The 23,382-nt window shown below is 28.2% G+C and overlaps 5 protein-coding genes and 1 long non-coding RNA gene across 14 annotated transcripts in view; 3 read left to right on the top strand and 3 right to left on the bottom strand.

The window, feature by feature from the left end:
• Positions 1 to 50: 50 nt before the first annotated feature.
• Positions 51 to 7,176, bottom strand: LOC107072929 (gamma-tubulin complex component 2). Of its 6 annotated transcripts, XR_016178452.1 has the most exons (18): positions 6,929 to 7,176; positions 5,556 to 5,723; positions 5,328 to 5,472; positions 5,078 to 5,246; positions 4,853 to 4,996; positions 4,633 to 4,787; positions 4,427 to 4,555; positions 4,172 to 4,348; positions 3,922 to 4,096; positions 3,625 to 3,818; positions 3,322 to 3,532; positions 3,080 to 3,248; positions 2,789 to 2,963; positions 2,584 to 2,727; positions 2,100 to 2,177; positions 1,110 to 1,156; positions 405 to 565; positions 51 to 317 (listed from the first exon to the last, which is right to left on the bottom strand). XR_016178452.1 is itself a non-coding variant. In XM_015333258.2 (17 exons), exons 1-17 carry the CDS (start codon positions 7,174 to 7,176, stop codon positions 236 to 238), a joined length of 2,724 nt encoding a protein of 907 aa, XP_015188744.2. In that variant the 3' UTR covers positions 51 to 235. The 6 variants fall into 6 exon arrangements, 4 of the variants coding, with proteins under 4 accessions (XP_015188744.2, XP_015188749.2, XP_015188745.2 ...); XR_016178453.1 differs by lacking the exon at positions 2,100 to 2,177; XM_015333258.2 differs by lacking the exon at positions 1,110 to 1,156.
• On the top strand, positions 7,102 to 12,762 carry LOC107072931 (cationic amino acid transporter 4). Of its 3 annotated transcripts, none has more exons than XM_015333268.2 (9): positions 7,102 to 7,241; positions 7,540 to 7,710; positions 7,922 to 8,170; positions 8,237 to 8,572; positions 8,712 to 8,958; positions 9,069 to 9,468; positions 9,546 to 9,771; positions 9,857 to 10,018; positions 10,100 to 12,762. In XM_015333268.2, the coding sequence occupies exons 2-9, from the start codon at positions 7,569 to 7,571 to the stop codon at positions 10,273 to 10,275; spliced, it is 1,938 nt and encodes a 645-aa protein (XP_015188754.1). In that variant the 5' UTR covers positions 7,102 to 7,241; positions 7,540 to 7,568; the 3' UTR covers positions 10,276 to 12,762. The 3 variants fall into 3 exon arrangements, with proteins under 3 accessions (XP_015188754.1, XP_015188752.1, XP_015188753.1); XM_015333266.2 differs by having other exon boundaries at positions 9,546 to 9,774; XM_015333267.2 differs by having other exon boundaries at positions 7,105 to 7,241; positions 7,551 to 7,710; positions 9,546 to 9,774.
• Positions 12,001 to 17,929, bottom strand: LOC107072926 (acetyl-coenzyme A transporter 1). The gene is made up of 9 exons (XM_015333256.2): positions 17,714 to 17,929; positions 17,205 to 17,528; positions 16,824 to 17,113; positions 16,587 to 16,741; positions 16,319 to 16,512; positions 16,058 to 16,242; positions 15,861 to 15,978; positions 15,574 to 15,789; positions 12,001 to 15,487 (listed from the first exon to the last, which is right to left on the bottom strand). The coding sequence occupies exons 2-9, from the start codon at positions 17,418 to 17,420 to the stop codon at positions 15,308 to 15,310; spliced, it is 1,554 nt and encodes a 517-aa protein (XP_015188742.1). The 5' UTR covers positions 17,421 to 17,528; positions 17,714 to 17,929; the 3' UTR covers positions 12,001 to 15,307.
• On the top strand, positions 13,570 to 14,160 carry LOC149030750 (uncharacterized). Its single transcript, XR_016178454.1, has 2 exons — positions 13,570 to 13,705; positions 13,830 to 14,160. It is a non-coding gene; the product is annotated as an uncharacterized LOC149030750 (long non-coding RNA).
• A 21-nt stretch (positions 17,930 to 17,950) lies between the features above and the next one.
• Positions 17,951 to 21,327, bottom strand: LOC107072928 (uncharacterized). 2 transcript variants are annotated; one of them, XM_089178080.1, is made up of 8 exons: positions 20,164 to 21,327; positions 19,783 to 19,900; positions 19,596 to 19,721; positions 19,243 to 19,477; positions 18,960 to 19,145; positions 18,710 to 18,867; positions 18,456 to 18,634; positions 17,951 to 18,089 (listed from the first exon to the last, which is right to left on the bottom strand). In XM_089178080.1, exons 1-7 carry the CDS (start codon positions 20,423 to 20,425, stop codon positions 18,502 to 18,504), a joined length of 1,218 nt encoding a protein of 405 aa, XP_089034206.1. In that variant the 5' UTR covers positions 20,426 to 21,327; the 3' UTR covers positions 17,951 to 18,089; positions 18,456 to 18,501. The 2 variants fall into 2 exon arrangements, with proteins under 2 accessions (XP_089034206.1, XP_089034205.1); XM_089178079.1 differs by lacking the exon at positions 17,951 to 18,089 and having other exon boundaries at positions 18,397 to 18,634.
• LOC107072925 (uncharacterized) overlaps positions 18,197 to 23,382 on the top strand; it is a 33,671-nt gene continuing 28,485 nt past the window's right edge. The window contains exon 1 of the mRNA XM_015333254.2: positions 18,197 to 18,354. The gene's annotated coding sequence lies outside the window, so the exon portion shown is untranslated. The remainder of the gene's footprint in view (positions 18,355 to 23,382) is intronic.

Raw genomic sequence — 23,382 nt, 5'->3', positions numbered from 1 at the left:
CGTTGTATATAATATATATATTTCACTGTTAAGAAATTCTATTCTATAAATTAAAAATAGAAAAAATGTTTTTTTATTAGACATATATACAGTACGATTTGTTCATCGTACAAATATTGTATTAAAAAAGTATTTTTTTTTTGTAGTATTTTCATTTTTTTATAAAATATTAATTATTTTTATAAAATAATATCGAATACCTTTTCAAACAATTTTCGTGAAAATAATGATCTACTTATCCAGAAACATCTTGTATGATTGTTTTATCTTTTCCTCGTTGGACCAAAATTTTCGTATAAAACAAATTGAAATCCAGCCTAAATAGAAAATTATTATGATACAATAATATATCAAAATTATACACATTTTTATAATGAATTTAAACAAAAGAAAAAGAAACTCACCGACAAAGAACATTAAGCAATTTTTCATTATTATTATCACAACCTAAATCACAAATTCTATCTAATAAACGCATTAACGCTTCTGTAAATTTGTTGTCCAATGAAAGAATAGTTTCTTCAAAACTTGGCGTACAATTTTTTGACGTTGAACCATCTTCCATCTAAGTGATAAATCATAGATATTATTTTAATATTATTCTTATTATTATATTCAATATAGTATCTCATACTTTAAATTATAGAAAAAAAAGTATTAGGAAATTATAGAACATCTGTTTTGTTTATAAGTTACGTATGTTAAGAATTATGAAATAAAATAAGCAAATATATTTCAAATCAACAAAATCTTTCGCTAATATTATTTAGAATAAAATATTTCATACCATATGTAAATTAAAGAATAAAATAATCATAATACCACATATCAAATAATAATGTAATCAAGCAAAACTAGTATAGAATAAAATGATATAGAATATCAATTCAGATTTTAAGTTTCAATTGGTGTTGCTTTTTAAAAATCTGAATTCAGTAAATAAATCAAATAATTCAAATATTATTTCCATAATACAATGCATGCTAGTTTTCACACAAACTTCATTTACAACTCAAATATTACAGCAAAGATATTTACCTTTTAAATTAATATTACAAAATATAAAAAACGAAATAAATTATTAAAAATTATTAAATAAATAAATATACTTATGTGAGTGTAGACCAGATTCTTGCAAGTCCACTGTAATTTTACTCTACATTTAAATAAAATATATTCAAGTTTAAAATATTCACAAGCATCAGATAGGAAATTATATTTTTATTTTTAACACATTCAATACCACTTTTTGTGTATTAATATTCTTTTCTAATATAATTAGAAAATTACATTTAATTTACTAAATATGCAATACTAAATGTGTTAAAAAACAGAAATTGAGTTTACATAAGGTATATAAATTATTATTGTATATACAATTAATGGTCAGTTACCATGACCATCAATTTTTAATTATTTAAATGTGTGCATATTATGTAATGCAGTGGTGTTAAGCATTTACTGATTTTGTAAATACGAAGAAATTGTGAAAAGTTACATGACATAATTTAGAACAAAATTTCTAAGAAGTGTTCATTTAAACGAATTCACGTGAATAATCAAATTTATACACTTAATGCTCTTGTATTAAGTATAATTTATAAAGCCAAAGTAATGTTCTAAGTATATTAATATAATGATGTTTTCAATTTCAATTTCAAATTATATCTTTGATATTATAATAATTAGGACTTTATACACTAATTGAATAAAGGCATAAACGTTAAAAATGTAAAAATAATTTAATAAATTCATGTTTGATTTTAATTTAACAAAACAATGATAAAAATATAGTACTAGTATGAATAGTAGAAAAGATTTAAAAGAATTAAAGATAAATGAAATCTATATAAAAAAAAATAAAAAAAAAATCTTTTTTAATTGTAATCAATATTTGAACTACCTACATCCATGAAACATAATATCATGCAGGTTTAAAAATGAATAAATGTGCTAAATTTATTTATCCTTTGTGGATGAATGAAATGATGAACGAAAAATATACTAAAATAATATTATTATTTGCTGGAAACAAGCTTCATGATTCTACACTAAAATATGCATATTGATGAAGCAAACTTATAATTTGAACAATATACCTCAGATTCATAGACATCGTCTTGATTGGTACCAATCATGGAAGTCAATTCAGCGTCTATGTAGTAACGGCTCATACGCTTAACATTAGCAAAATATGAAAATTTAACTTATTACAATTATTATCTTTAATCAAACCTCTTGATATCATTAAATGATATTTTTTGCAATAAACGCCGCCTTATTTAACTATGCTATGCCATGTAAAATTACTGTGGCTTTACAAACAATACCAAGTTATCAAAACTATTTTATTTCATTTCAAATCGAAATACTATTTATTAAAGCATTTTAATAAGTGAGCTATAAATATCTTTTATTATACTCTGTGTATTTTTGCATATTACACAAAGATAGCTGTTTCATAAGCGTGATCAATCAAATAATAAAACAACTTAGACTGTGTGAGTTTGTATAACACATCATTAAAAGCGTATATATGTTATAAGTGGATAAAGCTGGAGAAACTACATGCTATGAACTTACCTGCATAAAGTTGCAAAATTCAATGCAAGTTGCACAAATTCCAGTAATACATCCAAGAAGATCAGGATCTGTTAGCATACACTCTTTTAGATAACTATCTTGTAAATCTTGATGGACACTGAGAACTTCATCAACGTTACATACCTAACAAAAAATCAGAAGAGTTTCAAATATAATTAAAATATAATTAGATTTAAAAACTTACTTTGCTCATTTTATTAATGAATGTTAACCAATTTGGTTCAATAACTTCAATCATCATATAATACTCCAAATGTTGAATACAATCTAACATTCTTTGCCTTAGTGAAAATGACTGCCTATATGCCATAGCTACTTCATGTGTGAAAGTTTTTGCTATTTTATTACTGATCCATACTCTACAATTTTTTGTAATTAAATTAATATAATAATTATAATCTTGCATCAATATTTATAAAAATTACAAGTTTATAACACACCGTCAATTTATATTTAATAAATGAAATTTTCTTACCTACACAGAATTCTTTCAATATATTTGCAATGTAACAAATGTCTAAATAACATTTGATAACAAGCAATTGCTTTTCTGTTTATAATTAATGAAACAGGCCACTTAACTTCATAATTGAATACAAATGCTTCTAACCCAGTTAATGTCTTTCCTGCTTGAAGACAATATTCTAAAAGACAAATAATCTTTATCGCTACTATTTATTATGATTATTAATTAATAAATATAAAAATATGTATTACCTTTTTCTTCTCGCGTTTGTATAGAAAGTATTCTAAACATTTGAAACTGAAGATCGTAAGGAAGAAGCTCTGGCTTTAAATCATCTTTGTACGGATCTAAATCAGCAGTAGACATACGTAAAGCAACTTCTAAAAGAGATGCTATACGATGAAGAACAATATCATACATATTCTTGTTCAATTCAGCCTCACACAAATTCATAAATTGGACCTTCAAATTTAATCACACATATTTATAAAATGTAAGATTATATAAACAATATACAAAACAATTTGTTCTATTAATTAATAAAATAAAAGTACCACAAAATCTCCTTGAGCTAAAAGGAAATAACTTTTCACGCTACGTAGTCTACCCATTAGATCATTTTCTTCCATTAAGACTTCTAATAAAGTTTTTGCTGCTTCTGAATATGCTCTATCTATTGCAGTAATATACTGTTGTCCTTTATGCTCATAAGTAAAAGGTTCTTGCTTACCCCACTTTATTGATTTTCCTATGAAAATATATATATATATATATATATATATATATATATATAATAAATTGAATAAAAAATCTATGCGAATATACAATTGTAAATCATTCAAAACACCTACCACATTGTCTGATTACATTAAAATATTTTCCAGTTCTAAGAATTGTTTGAGCATGATCGCTTAAAAATATAGGAATTCTTTCTGGTCTCATCGTATACCTTTTTTCCCAATAATCAGCAGAGTAATCTATAGGAAGTTCTTCTCGTTGAATAAGCTCATTATCTTCTACAAGAAACTGTTATACATATACATTATAAATAAGCAATAAATACTATAAAAATAATTTAAGAAAAAATCATACAATACATACTTCTTCATATGGATCACGAATTACACCTTTGTAAACCCATTTTTCTAATATTTGCATATAAGGAACACTAGCTGCATGGATTAAAAATAAACATAATTCTTTGGATTTGGGTTCACCACTGATGTTATTTGCTTGTTCATGAAGAAGACTTAATACTTTTCCACCTCGAGCATTTGCCTAGAAAGAAGACAAAATTATATCAATTAGAATATAAATAATATTTATTAAACTAAAGTTTTTCATATTTATATTAACCTTGCATATTGTGGATGTAATTTGTGATAGTATGGACATAGTAGACATAGTAGGTTGAATATAGAACCATAATTTCTGTAAATTGAGTTTGTTGCGAACGTGTTCCATTTCCAATTGTACAATAAATAACTGAAATTACGATATAAGATTACAATGAAATATTTATCATTAATATGTGATTATTTTATAATATTTCTATTACTTACCAAATAGTCTTTTAATAAACATCTTATAGCTCCCCTTAAGGCATGATTCACTTGTCCATCTTCCGATGAAACTTTTTCTTCAACGAATCTGATTGTCATTGAGTAATAAGATGCCAAAGGAAGTATTTGTTGAACCAATTGTTTGAATGATATTCCTAAATCAAAATAAGATTAATATTTTTCTGAAAATAATTACAATAACTAATATATAGAATCTTACCAACATCAGATGATATACTGAATGTTCTGACACCATAAGGATTTGTCAAAGGTTCAGAAATAATGTAAGTTCCATCTATACCTTTCAAACAATATAAAACATCCCATAGGAGTACGGACTCTTGAGATACAATTGGTACGACTTCTACAAAATATAATTAATTATATGAAAAAAAATATTTTCCAACCTATATAATAAAATTATAAGCAATACAAGATTACAAACTTTGACATGGTCCTGTGTTTCCTTCGATATGAAAGTCCCAAGACATACGAGGCCTCTCTGTTATCCAATTATGTTTTAAGGCGGCATCACTTTTTTTAGTAACCAAAACAACTTGTTTATTCAATTTTCTTTCCCCTTCAACAGCAGCTTTTATTACATTTTTACAAATCTATAATATAGGAAATATTATTTATATTAAAATTGTGTATTTCAGGGAATAAAAAATGGATATATTAGGATTACAAAAAACCTGTGGTAAGTCTTCTTTCGTAATAGGAGAAATTTTGGGTGTAGTCATTGATGATGCAGTTCCATGTTTTGCCAAACAACTTCTTAATTCTTTATCCTCAGATATGTATTCCAAAAGTTGCATAAATGAGCCTAATAAATCCGTCCTGTAAAATATTATTCTTTACATATACTTTTCTAAATTATTGACTAATAAAAGATATTTTATTACAAATATAGGATTACTAACTTTTTAGATCTAAGTTCTTCATATTTTTGTACAAACAATTCTGGAAATGGTGAGGCCTTAGTTAAACGACGAACACAACTCTGTGAGGCAATAACATTTAAGGCACCTGTGGTACTGGTACTTTCTTTTTGCAATTTTTCTACAAACTTTTCTGGTGCAGCTGTGGACCTAATAAATATAATCAAACATAAAGATGTTATACAATATCTTGAAATAATTTTATTATAGCTTTATAATGAATATAAATATAATCTTTACAAACTGTATAGAAAGAAAAAGTTTATTCTCACCCTAATAAACCGATTAATTCCACTATTAAGTGATGCACTTTAAACTCACTCATTGCTACACATTAACAAATTTATTTCAAACTATTATCATATGTATCTTATAAAATTCAAAGAATTACTTTTACGTTCATGTAAAGAATTTAAAATCAATCTTCACAAAAGACGTCATTTTAAATATCAGTTATTTGTTTGTATTCACTTAGAAATATATACACCTACAATGCATCATTGTGCACAGATACAAATGCTATCTTGATTGAACAACGCCATCTACCAAATATAATAGTAAATGCGATGAAAGCATTTAAAATTTTCCCGCCATTTTCGTACGTGAATTTTTTCAAAATAATTCTAAGTTTTATAATACAATTATTTTAAAATTGTTAATTGTTATTCCATACATTTATGGGGTCATTAAAATGTTAATTAAATCGTTCTATATTTTGTTGAATTTTTAGTTGTTAGATTTATTTATTTGTAATATAAATAAAATTTAATTATTCAATGTCTGTTATTAGTGTGGCATTTAAATTCTAAAATTAAAAGATTTTAACTTGATTTTTTAATTTGTATAGAGCTTAACTTGAATGAGGAGGGCCTTAAATGTTTTAAGCCTAACCCGAGGAGGGTATTAAATGACGCATATTATGTACTTAAAGTATCAGAAAATCGATAATATATTTTAGCGATATAATAACGAAATGACAAAAGTCAATACGGTTCAAGATCGATATCTATTTTCAATCTTATATTATTCTTTTTATACAAATTTTAATTAATTATTTATTTTCCGTATATTTCAATAATATCCTTATTAGGATTTACAAAGGTTTCATTCAATAGTTTTAAATAAAATATCTTATATTTATATATATATATATCTCAATGTAATGTTAAATTTAGTAGACGCTCAGATTTCGTGATATTTCGAGTTATTAAAGTTCATTATACTATTTAAAATGTGTTTAAGTGTCAGAATTGAAAAGTTTTCCAAGTTTTGTTGCACGATACTATTGTTAAAAATGATAAATAATTATAGCACATAAATGAAATATCACAGTAACAATCAAGAGTTTTTTTTACCATTGATCATTATTATATATAGATGATTCTTTTTGATATTTCGATGTAGCTGTTGTTTGCTCACACACAATTATAACATTCAAGCAAAAGGATCTTCCCCATTCATACTCTAAGCGTGGAATGACGTAAATAGTCCTATTCCAGCTGAATCGATCGAATGAACGAGTCTGCGTGTTAGCAGAGGCGCCATACGACATCCTCGTACGCTTCTTCTTCTTCTTCTTGACGAATTTACTTAATCGTAGCATTGCCGGTCGTGACGTTCATCCAAATCTTTCCTCAAGATAAGAGTCATTTCTTCGAGTAAGATCTAGTAAGTAGAAACTTTTTGTTTTCTTTTATAATAACACTTTTTTTTATATTATTATCTCTTACTAATCTTCTATCTTTCAATTATTGAAATCATCACTTATTTATCTTATAATATTTATGTATTTTATCGACCGATTGATACCCATACATTTTTCGATAACACCCTTTAGAAATGCATTTCTTCGAATTGTCAGTGTATATAAAATTTGCATCACGAAGTTTCTCTAATGATAAAAATAATTAAAAAGGATATATTAAAAAGAATAGAAAAGAAAAAATGAATATTCCATTAATTTTAGGATTCTCATAGATTTGTAAGATATCTAATATGCCGTCAGTACGACGGATGATTTTGGGGCACGTCATGTCTGGACTATATACAAAACTTAATCGTACGAAAAAATTGCAAGGTGATTTATTAGAAACACCGATGAAAAGATGTCTCTCTACTTTCGACATTACTTTGCTTGGTGAGTGTAAAGAATATTTTTTCCGAATAATTAATTATATTATTTGCAAAGAAATCATTTGCGCAATATACACAAATTTATTCTATGAAAAAGAACAAATAATGCGATTATGAATTTGTTACTTAAAAAAAACATTCGTTTTTTTAAATTAATATATAATAATAATATGTTCTATACACAAATTACATTAGAATTTTTTACATGTTATCAGGTGTCGGGCATATGATCGGTGCCGGAATTTATGTTCTGACAGGAACGGTAGCTCATGATTTAGCTGGACCAGCTGTAATTCTTAGCTTTCTTCTAGCCGGTACAGCTTCTTTATTAGCTGCTTTATGTTATGCCGAATTTGGTGCTAAAGTACCTAAAGCTGGAAGTGCTTACGTTTATACTTACGTTTCTATCGGTGAATTTTGGGCCTTTGTTATCGGTTGGAATATAATATTGGAGCATATGATCGGTACGTCGGCTAATTTTCTTTTTACACATATTTTCAGTTCTCATGTTACAAATCAATCGAAATTAGGTGCTGCATCCGTGGCAAGAGCTTGGAGTGGTTACGTCGATTCCTTGGCAGGAGGAACATTCAGTAATTACACTCGTCGTTTAATGGGTGGATATACAATGGGAGAACCACTTGGGACAATGCCGGATATCTTGGCAAGCGGTTTATGTCTTGCTTATGCGATGCTCTTAACATTAGGAGTTAAATGTTCGGCAGCCGTAAATTCTCTTTTAACTTTGGTCAATCTAGCTGTTATGTTATTAACGATCGTTTTGGGAATTTATTACGCGGATATCACGAATTGGAGCAGTGAAAACGGTGGATTTTTTCCATATGGTTTCAGTGGTGTACTCGCTGGTGAGTCGTTGCTATTTTAAGAAAATCAAATGCGCTAATGAAATCATAACTGAAAATAGTTTCTTACCGAATTATATCAAATTGCAAATTTCCTTACTGTCTTTTATCATTTTATCATTTTCTTTTTGATTTCTTTCAGGCGCGGCAACGTGTTTTTATGCTTTCGTCGGTTTCGACTCAATCGCAACGTCCGGAGAAGAGGCAATCAATCCTGCAAAAAGTATTCCAATAGCAACCATGTTTTCGATGGCCATTGTCACCATTGGATATGTTATGGTCGGTGGTGTTCTTACTTTGATTGTACCTTACTGGAATATCAACCCTACTGCAGCACTTCCCGAAGCTTTTGCATCGAGGGGTATACCATGGGCTAAATATGTGATTAGGTGAGTCATAATTAAACATCTGGCTAATAAATAACATTTAAATTAATAGTATACTTTGTTCCAAAATATAAACAATATCAGAATCATAATAAAAATGGTATTCCTCGTAGCATTGGTGCACTTTGCGGAATGACAACGACTCTTTTCGGTTCACTCTTCTCTTTACCAAGAACGATGTATGCCATGGCAAACGATGGTCTTCTATTTGGTTTCCTCGGTCATATAAGCGATCGTACTCAAGTACCAGTTTTAAATCTGATGATCAGCGGACTTTTCAGTGCATTGATCGCTCTTCTTTTTGATTTACAACACTTGGTAGAGTTCATGTCTATTGGTACTTTCCTTGCGTATACAATCGTGTCAGCTAGTGTCATAGTACTCAGATATCGTCCAGAAAAAACTACACCTGCTGGTTCTACTGCTGGTACACCTAGCAGTCTAGCTTCACCACCTACAGAGGGTGCAGATTTTAATAGCGATTGCAACAGTATTGCATCAGCCGATGCTGAGGTATTTAATAATACAAAGTTCAATACAAAATTTGTTCTTTTTCATTTGATGTCAAAATATATTTAATATTTTCCTAGCTTTTGGATTCCAACGAGGGCGTTGGAAAATTGAAACCACGATACAGTTGGTTAGCCAATTTCTTAGGCAATTGCGAACCTGGAACAGCCGTGGCTATTGCTGTAACAATTTATACAGCAGCTAGTGCTACACTTTGCCCACTTTTAATACTTTTATTCCAATCATCTTTCAAATCGGCATGGAACAATTACTTTGCTTTGGTTAATGTGATCATTCTAATAATCGGTAGTAAGTTATAATCCTTTGAAATGACGCACTTGTCGTAGAAACATATTATGTCTAATTTAATATATTAATAATTTATTTACAGGTTTATTAGTGATCGGTGCACATCGACAAAATCCATCGAATGGTAAATTTCGTGTACCGATGGTACCATTGATTCCAGGTTTAAGCATCCTTTTCAATGTTGGTTTGATGTTTCATTTGTCATTATTAACTTGGTTACGATTTTTCGTCTGGATGATAGTTGGTAAGTTGATTAAGTTCTTTTCAATATTATTTATATTTTTTGTTAATGTTATTCTATATATTATCATTTTTATGTTTCTAGGAATGCTCATTTACTTCTTATATGGCATTCACTATAGTAAGGAAGCAGTTAGTCCAAATTCATATTCAGTTTTAATGGCTACATCGGAAGCAGTAAGAGGTGCTAAATGGGGTGCAATGTTACGCGTTAATCAAAAAGTTGACAAAGTACCTATTCTTGACGAAAACGAACATTAAGATTGTAGTATTACAGGTAAAAGGTTTCAAAAGTCATTTACAGTAAGTATAAATTTAGTAATTATGTGAATAAAAAGAAAGAAAGAGAGAGAGAGTAAAAGAAAAAAATTATGAATTACTTTGACGAATTTTCCAAGTCGTTTATAAAGAAAAAGTTATTTGATCGTAGATGAAATAAATTATCATTAATCGTATAAATGATTATTTTTTCATAGAAAGTTGAAAACTAACGATCAAAAAACTTGCGTTTTTAAAACATAAAGAAAATGATATCGTGCTTTTGTGGCACGATAAACTAGAATAAAAATTTTCGATGCATATATGAATATGACGAATTTGATTTTCTTTCGATAAAATTCTGAGCTCTTGTAGAATCGATTAGTATTCGTATACGGTTGTAAATAACGGTGCTTTAAGCGATGTATCGAAAGAATCTGTGTTTTAAGATCTCCTCGTACCAATTCGTGTAGATCAGCTTTGATGAGACTTTCAAATCTGTAAGACTGGTAATTTTTGCTAATACTTATCCTGACGAGCTTGCAGCGAATCTTTCAATATATATATATATATATATATATAAAATGTTATCAAACATTTAAACGTATTGTACAATAATTATACAAAAGATGGGATTATGAGAAAGCATATATATGTATATATATATGTTACAGTGATTAGTCTTCTTTATATTTTAGTTACGCACAAGTTTGTTGAACGGTACAAAACGTGCTTGTATTATCGATGATTTACTGTAATTATATTATAAATATTATTTATATTTATATCTATATACGTATATATGTATATATATAACTGTAAATCTATATACAGAAAATCCCAGACTAAGTGATAAATATTTTTATTAGTTATTAATTTATTCATTGTAATTATATTATAAATTATTTTACGAACTAATGGGAGCACATCAAAATAATAAAAAAAAGTTTATTTAAACATTTTTTTATTTTATTTTATTTTTACGTTGTAGCAATTGTGGATAAAAATATGGATGGAAAAAATAAAATAGTAATTGGTAAGATGTCTGCAGGCTTGTAATCAAACGCAAGATCAATTCGAACATCTCTTATAAAAGTAAGTAGAAAGAATTAGTTAGAAATGAAATCTGTTATAAGTCAAAAACTAAATCAAATAAGATTTATATTTGTATGAATTTATTTTATTTTTATTTTTTTTTTAAATTCATTCTAATCATCTCTAAAATATTTCCCGTTTATTCTGGGACACCCTATTTACAAGTTATTGTAAAAATGTCATATTATCGGATTTAACTTTTATGTTAGATGTAACAAACATTCTGATAAGAATTTTCATTTGAATATTATTACATATACGTAAACGTACAGATGTATGTAAGCCAAAACTTGAATGAAACATTTACGACAATGATTTAACAGCGAAATAAATAATAAATTATTTTTCATCGTATATAAGTACTCTTACGTTTGCATCTAAGGGCTGAGAAATGGTGCCTTGGGAACGAGTAGACTATTTATAAAAGTAAGATTTACGTATTTTAAAAAATGACAATAGATTTCGTCCGTAATACGACGATTATTAAGATTAAGATTACAATTGGATGTAATCGTGCTGTAATTCGCTATTTCCTTGGGCGTTTGGGGAAGGGAGAGGGCTAAACAAAATGAACGAATACTCTCCGTCTTGTGGGATAATGAAAGTAATATTTTTTGTATATAATAATATGTCTTTTTGTAAAAAAAAAAAAAAGAACAAATCTGTAGATATAACGTTACAGTACAAACTTCAATCAAAACTTAAGTTCGCTTTTTTCTTCCGATTAAAGAAAAATAATAATAATTAAAAAAAAAAATAACGAAAGTAAAGCATCTCCCCTTCCTACGTCAATCAATAAAAAAAATGACTTACTTTTTTGTTACACTCAAAATTTGTTCCTTGAGATAATCAAAAACAAATTATATTCCGTTGCAAGTTTATTGTTCGTTCACAGATATTATTTATTTAATTATGATTGAGCCTACTATGAAATTTATTTTATAATAAATTCATTGATCGTATTATATAAATAATATATTATATTATCTACATGATTTCTTGCTTTGTAGATGTAAAACAGTTCATCTGTTATAACGAATATATTGAATCAACGTTGTACGTGGAAAAATGGTTATAATTAAATATGTATTTACTACCATCAAAGTGCCATAGCATTATACTTGTACTTTTCGCTTAGATGGTAGTGTAGCATAAAGATATAAACTTATCGAAATAGTTAATCGATATTAAAAGTTTAAGAGTTAATAAGATGAGGTATGAGTATGTATTTATAACGACATGTTATTATAGATTATTGTAGAAAGTTTACAAAAATAATGTAATCTGATTACTGTACAAATCGATATATGTAATATGATGTTACATGTAAGATAACTCAAACACGATAACATCCCCCATCTGCTGTTCTATGATATTAAAAGTCGTCGTACAATATTTCTATTACGTTTAAACACTACAAATTTTTGTTATTTCTATTTTTTGTTGACTTTTTTCTCGTCAAATTTACTTAATGTTATGCAGTTTGATAATACAAATTATGATTACACTAAGCTATATTACGTAAGAAAAAGAAGTGATTTAAATTATTCAGATCAAAATCAAATGATTGCTACATTATTCACGATGATAATTTCTTATCATTGTTAAAAATTCTTCAAATTTTAAACAAATATACTAATCTATTTGGATATCTTTGTTAACTGCATGTGTGTATAACTATAAATATGTATCGACATCACTGTCACTAAAAAGATCTATTATAAATATAATTGTAGCAAAGTACTAGTTATTTATAAATTATATTACTCGCGTATATTGATGACAAATTTGAATATTTAATTAAAAGAAGTAGAACAATTAAACAGGCTATTATTTGCATTTAATATTATTGTTATTTATTTACAATTTAAATATACTATTAAAAATGTTTAGAATTGCTGTTGCTATTAATCAAACATTTAGAATATTGTTTGCATTCAAATGAGTTGTGTTGAATAATAAAATCACGATAAAAGTCATATCACCTGAATAATATTAAACTTTGCTTTTCTAAACATAAAAGAAATACGATAATATAAAATGTCGAAGAAAATGATTAATTAACATTATGGTAGTTAAAGATTCGTTTAAATACGAATGATCGTATTTGATCAAGATTATTTATTCGTGTATTCGGTCGATCAAACAGTTTCCACGAGAGACGAAAATCATTTTTTATATTTATTTGAATCTTTTTAAATTTGTCAAAATGTTTTTGCGATTGATTTCCTTCATGATGATCCTTAGTGTCATCTTCGCTCGAAATATCCAACATGATGACGATCATGTACCCTCATCCGAAGTTCCGGATTGTTTCATGGAAAATCCATTGCATTACGTAATTATGTTTTTATATATATATATTACACATATAAATGTTTAATTTTTAAAATCTACATTTTTTGCTCTAAATTATCAATATTTTAATAATAAATTATTTATTCATTTCTTTTTAATTTTAGCACCGACGTGAAGCTATGTCAAATGAAATTGACAAATCATCATTAATGCCAATAACTGCAATCAAACATGATGATCATCATCCTTCGAAGATGTTATTGAAGAAAAGAGATATGATCGATCAAGATTTATATACAGCACCAAAACCTGGATGCTGTGGTTAAAAGTTGAATATTCAAAGAAACTAATTGGTAGGCTGTTTATAAAATATAGCACAAATAATACTTTTATGGCACTCGTGTCTTATTATATCAGAATTTCATTTGATGTTTTTTGAAATGATATAAATAATAATAATAATAATAATAAATAGGATATTATCAAACAATAGTAGTGATTGAAGTATGTTCCTTTCTCTAATTTTATTTTATCCCATATTCTTATGACATATGTAAATTATAATACGGTTTAAAACAATCGCTTTAATTATTAATAAATTACAGAGAAATACTTGTAAAATAGATAGATAATGTTGATTAATTTCATTAAAACATATAGTGATTCACTGGAAGAACATCAATGTTTTGTAGACTTATATATATATATATATATATATATATTATACTTCAAAAAAGAAATATATACATATATATATTTCTTTTTTATAAGTTAACAAAATTTATAAATAAACTTACAACTAGAACTTCCATAATTTTTTTACAGACAAAATTTTGATTATTTTAAAATGCATCTTATATTTATAACATTTATTTTAAATTACAAAATTAATAAAATCAACTTGTTGAATTTGCTAAAAATGGGTACATTATTTTAGAAAACTTGTGCATATATAGATTATAGATTTGTAATTATTGATACAAGGTAATTATTACATAAAGCAAACAAACAAACAAGGTGCATAGATTAATAAATACTGTTTCAGAATTTGTATTGTTTTTCATACTATTTTAAAATAAAAATGATAAAATTTTGTATTTTTATAATATATAAGACAAATTTTAATAAAATGGCAATGTAAATGATTTCCGTACAAAAAAGTTAAGTATGAAATTTTTTAATGATCATTATTTATTTCCATTACATAATTGCCATAACAAAATTAAAGTCTTTTATATTATTGTAAATCTTACGGAACATTGATCTATCAAAGGAATGTTGATAATTCAACACAAGCAACTTATTGTGCTTTAAATTATGTGTGAGGGCAATGTTTTATGTGTTTTCTATAATACTAAATCACCTCATTCATATTGTGCTATATGGTTTCATTTCATTGATGTAAAAATATATAATAAATTTATACAAGTATACATAATCATGTATTTAACTGTTAAACAAATTAATGAAAAGCTTTTTACATTCAGTTACCAGTTAATAAAATTGGAACACTTCATGAATGTGCAAAATGTAACGAATGCACATATACCACGTGTGGTAGATATATACGCATCAAGTCATCAAGTTATTTTCTAATAATTACAGGTACGGGATTAATGAATTATAGCACTGATACATTATGTTATCTATTTTGCCGAGTTAGACTAATTTTCCAAGCTGATATTGGTCTACTTTGTAAAAAGTCTATTTTTCGTTTACCCCACCTGAGCCAAGAGAATCCTATTATTAAGCAAAGTAAACTTTCTATGTAATAACCATCAAGTTGCATAATGCAAGTACCACCATCAGTATTTGTACATAACTGTAAAAAATTCAACTTTTCATTTATACATATCTGATAATAGTAACGTTGTCAAACATTTAAAAAAATAGAAATATGAAACATACCTCTTTTTCCGCAAGTGTGCTACAATCATTGGAAGCATCTGTACTACATTGTCTAAGTGTTAAAGGATCAACAAACCAAAGAGCTGCTGTTGCAGGCCAGTTTGCACCAAGATTACATAAAGTATTTAATAATGTCATGTAAGTACCTCCTACAGCGGGATCACTGACTTTTGCAAAGAATGCCATAGATGCTACAAACATGCAACTTGCAGATACCTGAAATAGAAGAAACAATATTATTAAATTTCATAATTAAGATTTAATATGTTTCAAAAAATAATTATTACCTGATGTATAAGATAAAGAACAATTAATATAATAAAATAATACATTGGAACTTGTCCATTATTTATAACATATGGTGTAACCCATACTAAACATGCTGCAATTAATCCAAAAGCAAGTCTGCAAGAAAAAAGATACTTGTAATAAATACTATATTTTTTGAGTAGTTTTAATATTTTACTATTAATTTAATTATAACCTATAGGGCATAGCTTTTATATATATGTCCATAGGTCTTGGACCAACAGTATATTTAGAAATAGCTAATGGTAAAAATATTTGTAGCGGAGTCATAGGTACTGCCATTAATGCAAACTTTTCTTTAGGTATACCAGCTTCTACTAATTTTAAACCTGTTACAGCATCGCAGGCAGAAAAACCAATCTGAAAAAGATAATGTATATATGTAACACACCCTATTTTTATGTATTACTTATATTTAATATTTAACAATTCAAACCTTTGCTGTCAACAAGAATATAATCGTTGTTTTTATTGACGGTAATTTAACAATATCCCAAAGTAATTTGTATGCATGTTTAATATTTGTATTTAACTCTTCATCTTTATCTACTTTCTCTTTATTTTCACCTTTTAAGAGAGCAATCAATGTTGTAGTAATGATAAATATCCAGCCCCAAAAGTATAAAAATCCTAAATAACAAACAGTATGTACATATAGAATAATGAAATAGGTTTAATCTTTGTAAAAATGCATTGCACCTTACCAGGTAAAGTTAACATTCCTTCATTTGATGGAACTGATCTTAAATAACCGTTGCAAAATTCAGCTGATTCCAATGCCATAAAAAGAACATAGCCTATGAAGTAACCAGCAGTTTGACCAACACTGTTACACGTTGACGCATATGCTACATTACATCTGAAAAATAAATAATTTCAAAAATAAAAATGACAATAAAAGAGAGAGAAGGATAGAAAGAAATGAACAAATGATATATTACCTTTTAAGCATTGTAAGAGCCCAACCGTCTACTACAATATCCTGTGTAGCAGCAAGTACGTTCAAAGCAAAAAATAATGCAGTCAGCATTTCAATATTTGGTTTTTCATGTTCTTTACCCAACCAATGATCAACATGACCGGATAGTACTAGCATAAACATACCCATCATATATTGGGTAGGAATTAACCATGTTTTCCTGCGTCCAAATTTTTCATAAAACACAGAATCTACTATTGGTGCCCAAAATAGTTTTAACGAAAAGGGCCAATGTACAAAACTGTATTCCGCCTAAAACAATAAAAAACAAACTGAATTTAGAAATGGTAAATCAAGAAATACTATATTATTGAGTAACATATGTTGATAATTTGAAATTTACCTGCTGCCTATAAGATACACCTCGGTTTTGCAATAACATAGGAATGGAGCCGCATAAACCGAGAGGTATACCTTGTAATAGATATAGAAAGAAAAGTATTGCTATATTTTTTTCATCACCACGTATATCAGCTTTGTCATGAATATGATTGTGTTCCGTGACACCTTCTTCGATAACATCATTCTTTTCAATTTTTCTTCTTAAATTTGTTCCCATTGTAGCAATTTAATGTATTAAAATTTTACATAGAAAAAAGGAACAACTTTTTAACGTGTTATTTTCAACGTTAAAAACACGATTATATCCTTTTGACTTACGTGCAACCTAAAAGTTAGACAAGTTTTTTAAATTGATTTACTATCGATAGGTTATACCAAATTTCATGTTTCGTGGTGGTATATATTTTGATTCTTTATATGCATATGAAAGCTATAACTTCATCAATATTATGCTTATAATAGGAATTAATTTATTTTGTTATGAAAATAAATAAATAATATATGACATACCTAATGCAAACATTTCTTATGCACGCCGCATATATAACCTTAAATAATACGCTGTTCAAGGCACTGACAGATCAACAATTTTTCTTTAAGGATCGAATTTAATTATAATTGTTTTATATTTTATTACTATAAATAAAATAAAATATTCTATTACGATAAATTCATGTATACGATGTCACGAACGAAACTTTCGTTACTGGTGACACGGTTACCGATTGTCATGTTACTTGCATAGAAGGACACGTCAGTTATATTTTGTTTTTTTTTCTTTTATCACGTGCGTATGTGTCCGACAAGGTTTATTCGCATCAAGCATGACAAGCGAATCATAAGACTTTTAACCAATCAAATGTTTTCATTAGCGATTACAATCGTCCTATCAACCAATAAAAATCTTTAAAAATTTAATTAATCCATGCAATTTTAGCTTATTCTTAGATTGCGATTTATCCAGTTAAACTGTATATAGTATACGTAAGTTAATAATTTATTAACAATAGGTGTGTATTCAGTAGCAAAAACTTGACATTTGACATTGTACGATCTTCTTAATAGATTTTATTTTATTAATGAGGTAAATAAAAAACGATGATTAATAAGAAGATAAGAAGAAGAAAAGAAAAGGAATCATATGATTACAGGTGTGTATTACATATTTACTAATCAATTTAATACTCTCATAATAAATCGAACAAGAAACAAATTTTATTGAAGAAACATTTTTCATATTATAAAAACTTACGAGATGTGATTGATTTAAGACAAAACTTTTGTTTATATTACTTAAATTAATTATTATGTCTGAAATCACAAGCGAATACTCCACAGTCTCCACTATTTGAACTTACGGCTAGAGCCATTTTAATTAATTCTTTAACACTATTATCTACAGTTTCTGCATTTAAAACATTATTCTGAATTCTGAAAAAAATAATGAATATGCAAAAATGATTAAAATTATACAAATACATTTAAATTTGTTTTATAATTTCTTACAATTTGTTTAATTGTATTTTTGTAATTTTTTCACCATGTTGACTTTTACTGACATCATTGTAATCAGTCATGTAATCTTTACGTATTTCACAAGTCAATCTCGCTACGCATTTCGGAGAAACATATTTTTTATTAGGAAACTTTTCGTTATTGTATGTCTAAAAAAAAAGAAGATAAATATATGTAAAACTTAAAAAATTTTCTCGATGTATTAATCGTAATTAAGAAAAAGAAAAAGAAATTCGAATACTTGAGAGAAATTCGTCGTTATCATTTGTAAAACATAGTCCATAATGTCGTTATCCTCGGAAGTAATTTCAGAACGTTTTTTCCTACCGGAAATAATTCCAATCGGTAGAAGAACTGGATTTGTAGCTAAAGCTGCTGCAGCACCGATTAGAGCGACTCCTGCTAAAGCTTTTAAAGCAACGGCCTTCGAAATGAACACATGTAACACGTTATTACGAGCAATTATCTATTTTAATAGCTTTCTTATCATTATTAACATCAAATTATTCTAAATAATTACCTTTTTGTGTTTGAATATTAGTTCCTGGATGTTGGGGGACATTGTTGTCAGGAATATCGGCTTCGTCAGGATTAAAATCATTGTCATTTTCGAAAGTAGCTGTAATTCCATGCCCAGGTCGTGTACCACCATAACTACCATATCCACCATAACCATATCCGCCAGTACTTGCTGAACCATAACTTGGTCCTCCTGGTCTGTTTGAACTTTCACTTCCGTAATTAGGCCTTGGTCCATATCTGACATACAATGTGGTAATATGATAATCAATATTCGTTAAACTACGCGATTGGTTTAAGTGTTATTCATAATAATCCGAGATTTATTTAGTCCATAATTTATATAATAAATATTGACCTATCTCCTGTATGAGTACCACCATAAATTCCACTTCCACTATGGCTACCACCGTAATTTCCAACGTTTGGTCTTTCACCACCTATACTTGAACTCGTAGGTCGACTCGGAATTTGCCAACTATGTCTGAAATGTGATAAATTTGGTTAAATCCTAGAGTACAAATGAATCATTTTGTTCTAATTACCTATCGACATTTCGGTCTCCGTACGAAGGAGAGTAATGACTATTTTCCGATGGAATCCTGTTGTAATCCGGTCGGGACGATGAACTCGAACCGTGTCTAGTACCGCAACAATTGGAACTTAGAGATTCAAAATATCTTATTACTTTTTACATATTATTTATAACTATAATTAAAATGAAATTTTATCTTTCGAATAGAAATAAAATGATTGTAGTAAGTTTTGAACGGAAATCAACATATTACATTCCAATAAATACGTCATGAAACAGGATATAAGTCTACTTAACTAAATTTTAAATGACACACTCGGTATATACATTTATATAAGTCTAAACATAAGAATATATATATAGATATGGATATGATCATCATTAAACTTATCTCTCGATTCCAAAGACGGTGATCCTCGAATAACATTTCTTACTTTTTTATCAGCATTTCTATCATCGGAAATATTTTCTTCATTATTCTTTGTCTGTAAAGCTTTTGAAGAATTTCTAGCTCGTACGATATTTGCATGAAGTCTATCTTCTATAAATTGCTTCTTTGAAAATTCGTCCTTTAAAGAATATTCGTTTTCTGCCGATAATCCTTGATAAACGATGACAAAGATAAAGAAAATCGGAAAATATCGTATAGCCATTATATTGGAAAACCGGTTTTTGATCAATCGAAACAAATAGTAATAATGGAGATTTTGATTCACTTCATTCACTTCTTAATGTCATCTTTAAAATTCTTTCAAAGGTATTCTTTCATTCGATAGGTCTTTACACTAACAAGCGTAACGTCGTCACAGAACTGGCTCTCTAATTTGCTGAGTTTCACCCTTTTATAAAGTGGTCACGCATGGCATATTGTCACATATTCTTACAGGGAAGAGTCTATGTGAAATTACAACTTTCTGTTTTGCTTTTTATTTTATTTCTTTTTTTTTATTTTCTTTTTTCTTGGTTCATAGAAAAATATTCCTCATTGTGTTGTAGAGTTTTATGAAATATAGGTATACATAAATTTGATAAATCAATAAAAAGAAATGTAACTTCTACGAACTTCTTCATTAATAACATGAAAAATGATTTTATCACGAGATGGTCCAGGTACATTACTTTCACTTCAGATTAATATCAAATAAATATTTGTTCTTTCCCGGAAGTTCCAGATGCGTATCGTCTTCACTTTTTCTTTTTATTTTCTCAACTTTCCCATTAGAAGTGCGACGATGAACTTAACCGTATCGTGTTTATTTATTTCGAGTAGGTGAAGTCAAGAATCGTATCAAACTCTTATTGTTAGCTCGACTACTAAAGTTTCATTAAATTATTGAAGTTTTTTTTTTTATTCGTTGTTCTTCTATGAACTGAACTTTCTCCAGGATAATTTTTTTAAGAATGTCGCAAGATTATCTTGAATTTCAATAAGATTCATAAATCAATATCCTAACTTCGATCAATCAAAATACTATTGATAATATAAATAACAAAAGCTTCATTTATATTTCGAATATAAGCTCGGTAAATTGTAGATTTTCCACAATTTCGTTTCCCTAATAGACGCAGTAGCAGCCATTACGAAACGCGGACAGTGAACAATTTGTTCCGCTTGGGTATTCGAAGTGTGCGGCTGACGGTCGAAATTGCAAAGGAACAATGTCGATGATGCTATAGCACGTTGTTACACCACACCTCCATATACTACGAAATTTTCTCTCATTGTTTGTTTAGTCAGAACTGCGAGGTCAAAAATAAGATGTTCAGATTTGAACGTTGTAAAAGTACGCTTGACGATTTCAGGATAATTGATGATTAAGTCATTTGACTGGTATTTTCCCTTTGTAATTTTATGACCTTTGACTAAGTAGAGTTACCTAATTGTAAAAATGTCGAATAGGCTCGAAAGTGAGTATAAAATGAATACTTTCAAATATAAATGAAAGAAATAGCTACGAATAATAAAAAGAACATAATTTACAATGTTGCAATGATGTAATCGTATTAAAACAAAATAATTTCATTATTATTAATTTGGAGCATTTATTTACTTCCAATTTCCGAACGATAAATCTATGCTGTATCGGAAAGATAAATCAATAGTCTACGAAACTGGTTCAACGAGTATAAAAAAACTTGTTCCACGATCTTCTCGATGCTTGTGCAAAACGATGGAAATGCATAAAGCATTCTTTTACGTAGAATTTCATTCGGATACGGCAATAGCACAATTTCCGCAGGGCCAGAAACGAGATATATTATAGCCGGCGCTAGTAAATATGAACTTTTAGCGAGCTTTGAAAGAAAGAAAAGTTAGGGGACGGGAGGGAGTAGTAGGAGAAAGTAGTAGAAAGGAAAAAGTGAGTTGGTCCTACGGAAACGCAAATTTATTCTCCCTCAACTGGAAATTCGAAGACTCGGACGAATGAGATCTTTGAAAGAAGGCCTCTAAAAACAGAAAAAAAAAATAAAAGAGAGAGAAAGAGAAAGAAAGAGAAAGAAAGAGAAAGAGAAAGGGCACGAGAACATTAGGGGGCTAATTTGAAGAAAGAAAAAAAAAGGGAGGGTAGGTTATCAATGGAATGGGAAGATTCGAAGGAAGAGAGACAAAGACGGATAAGGGTGGTTTGGGGGTGCAAACGTAGGGGTGAGAAGGTGGTAGCAACGAGAGAGGAGATAGAAGAACCGAGAGATCGCGGAATGGAGCGAAAGCAAAGTAATCAATACGCATTCACACGCGGTACCTCGTATCCCGTTTCTATGGGGACTGACGCCGACGCATGCGTTCCATCCACAATGTCATCCACGATGTCATCCACGATGTCATCGTGTTGGCATAGAACGTTCATAAACGGTGCCGAAGCAGTACCGTGCGGACCATTTTCTTTTCGAGCTCCGTTCTACACAAATATAACACGTGCATTTTCATTTAATTGTTCATTGTAAATTTATTTTCATTTGTTATTACATTAAATTATTGCTACAATTATAATGAATTGTATATTTTTTCTAATTTAATTTAATTTAATAACCCCTTTTTATTATAAATGTTCATGTGAATTATATGAGAAAGAGTAATACGAATTATTTTTGTTCTTTTTTTATTTACTTCTTTTTTTTCAATATTTTATTATTTCCAATTAAGAAACTTTTTCTCTTTTCTTCTTTCCCTTTAACGAGTTTTCCAACATACCTTTATTGTAAATCGAAATTTACACACGTAATTGATATTTATGCAAATTACATTTTCATACGCTGACACATGTTGCTTGCGTACATCGACTTCTGCCGGAATAAGGAACATTGTAAGTCGATCCTTAGTTGATAACCTGATCTGATTACCAAATCTTGTCGGAAACTTTAAGTAGAGATTATTAAGACATAAGATATATCTCGTTTATGTTAGATTATTTTATTAAAAACTTTTAGCTATCGTAAACGTTTGTTATTTTTGTTTTTTATTTTTTTAATAGGATTTTATCAGTAAAGTAATATACCTTTCCCAGTACTTTACTAAAATAAAAGTAACGAACGATAACCACAGAGTAATTATGGTCTCGACCGTGACTAAGAAATCCCGATAAGGTATATCATACTAATTGACTGTCAA

This window comes from Polistes dominula, unplaced genomic scaffold (genome assembly GCF_049000335.1).
Source record: "Polistes dominula isolate Pdom_NZ unplaced genomic scaffold, Pdom_raw_medaka contig_77, whole genome shotgun sequence".
Lineage (NCBI taxonomy): Eukaryota > Metazoa > Arthropoda > Insecta > Hymenoptera > Vespidae > Polistes > Polistes dominula.
The sequence above is the reverse complement of the archived record's forward strand: the minus strand, read 5'-3'. Positions and strand labels throughout refer to the sequence as shown.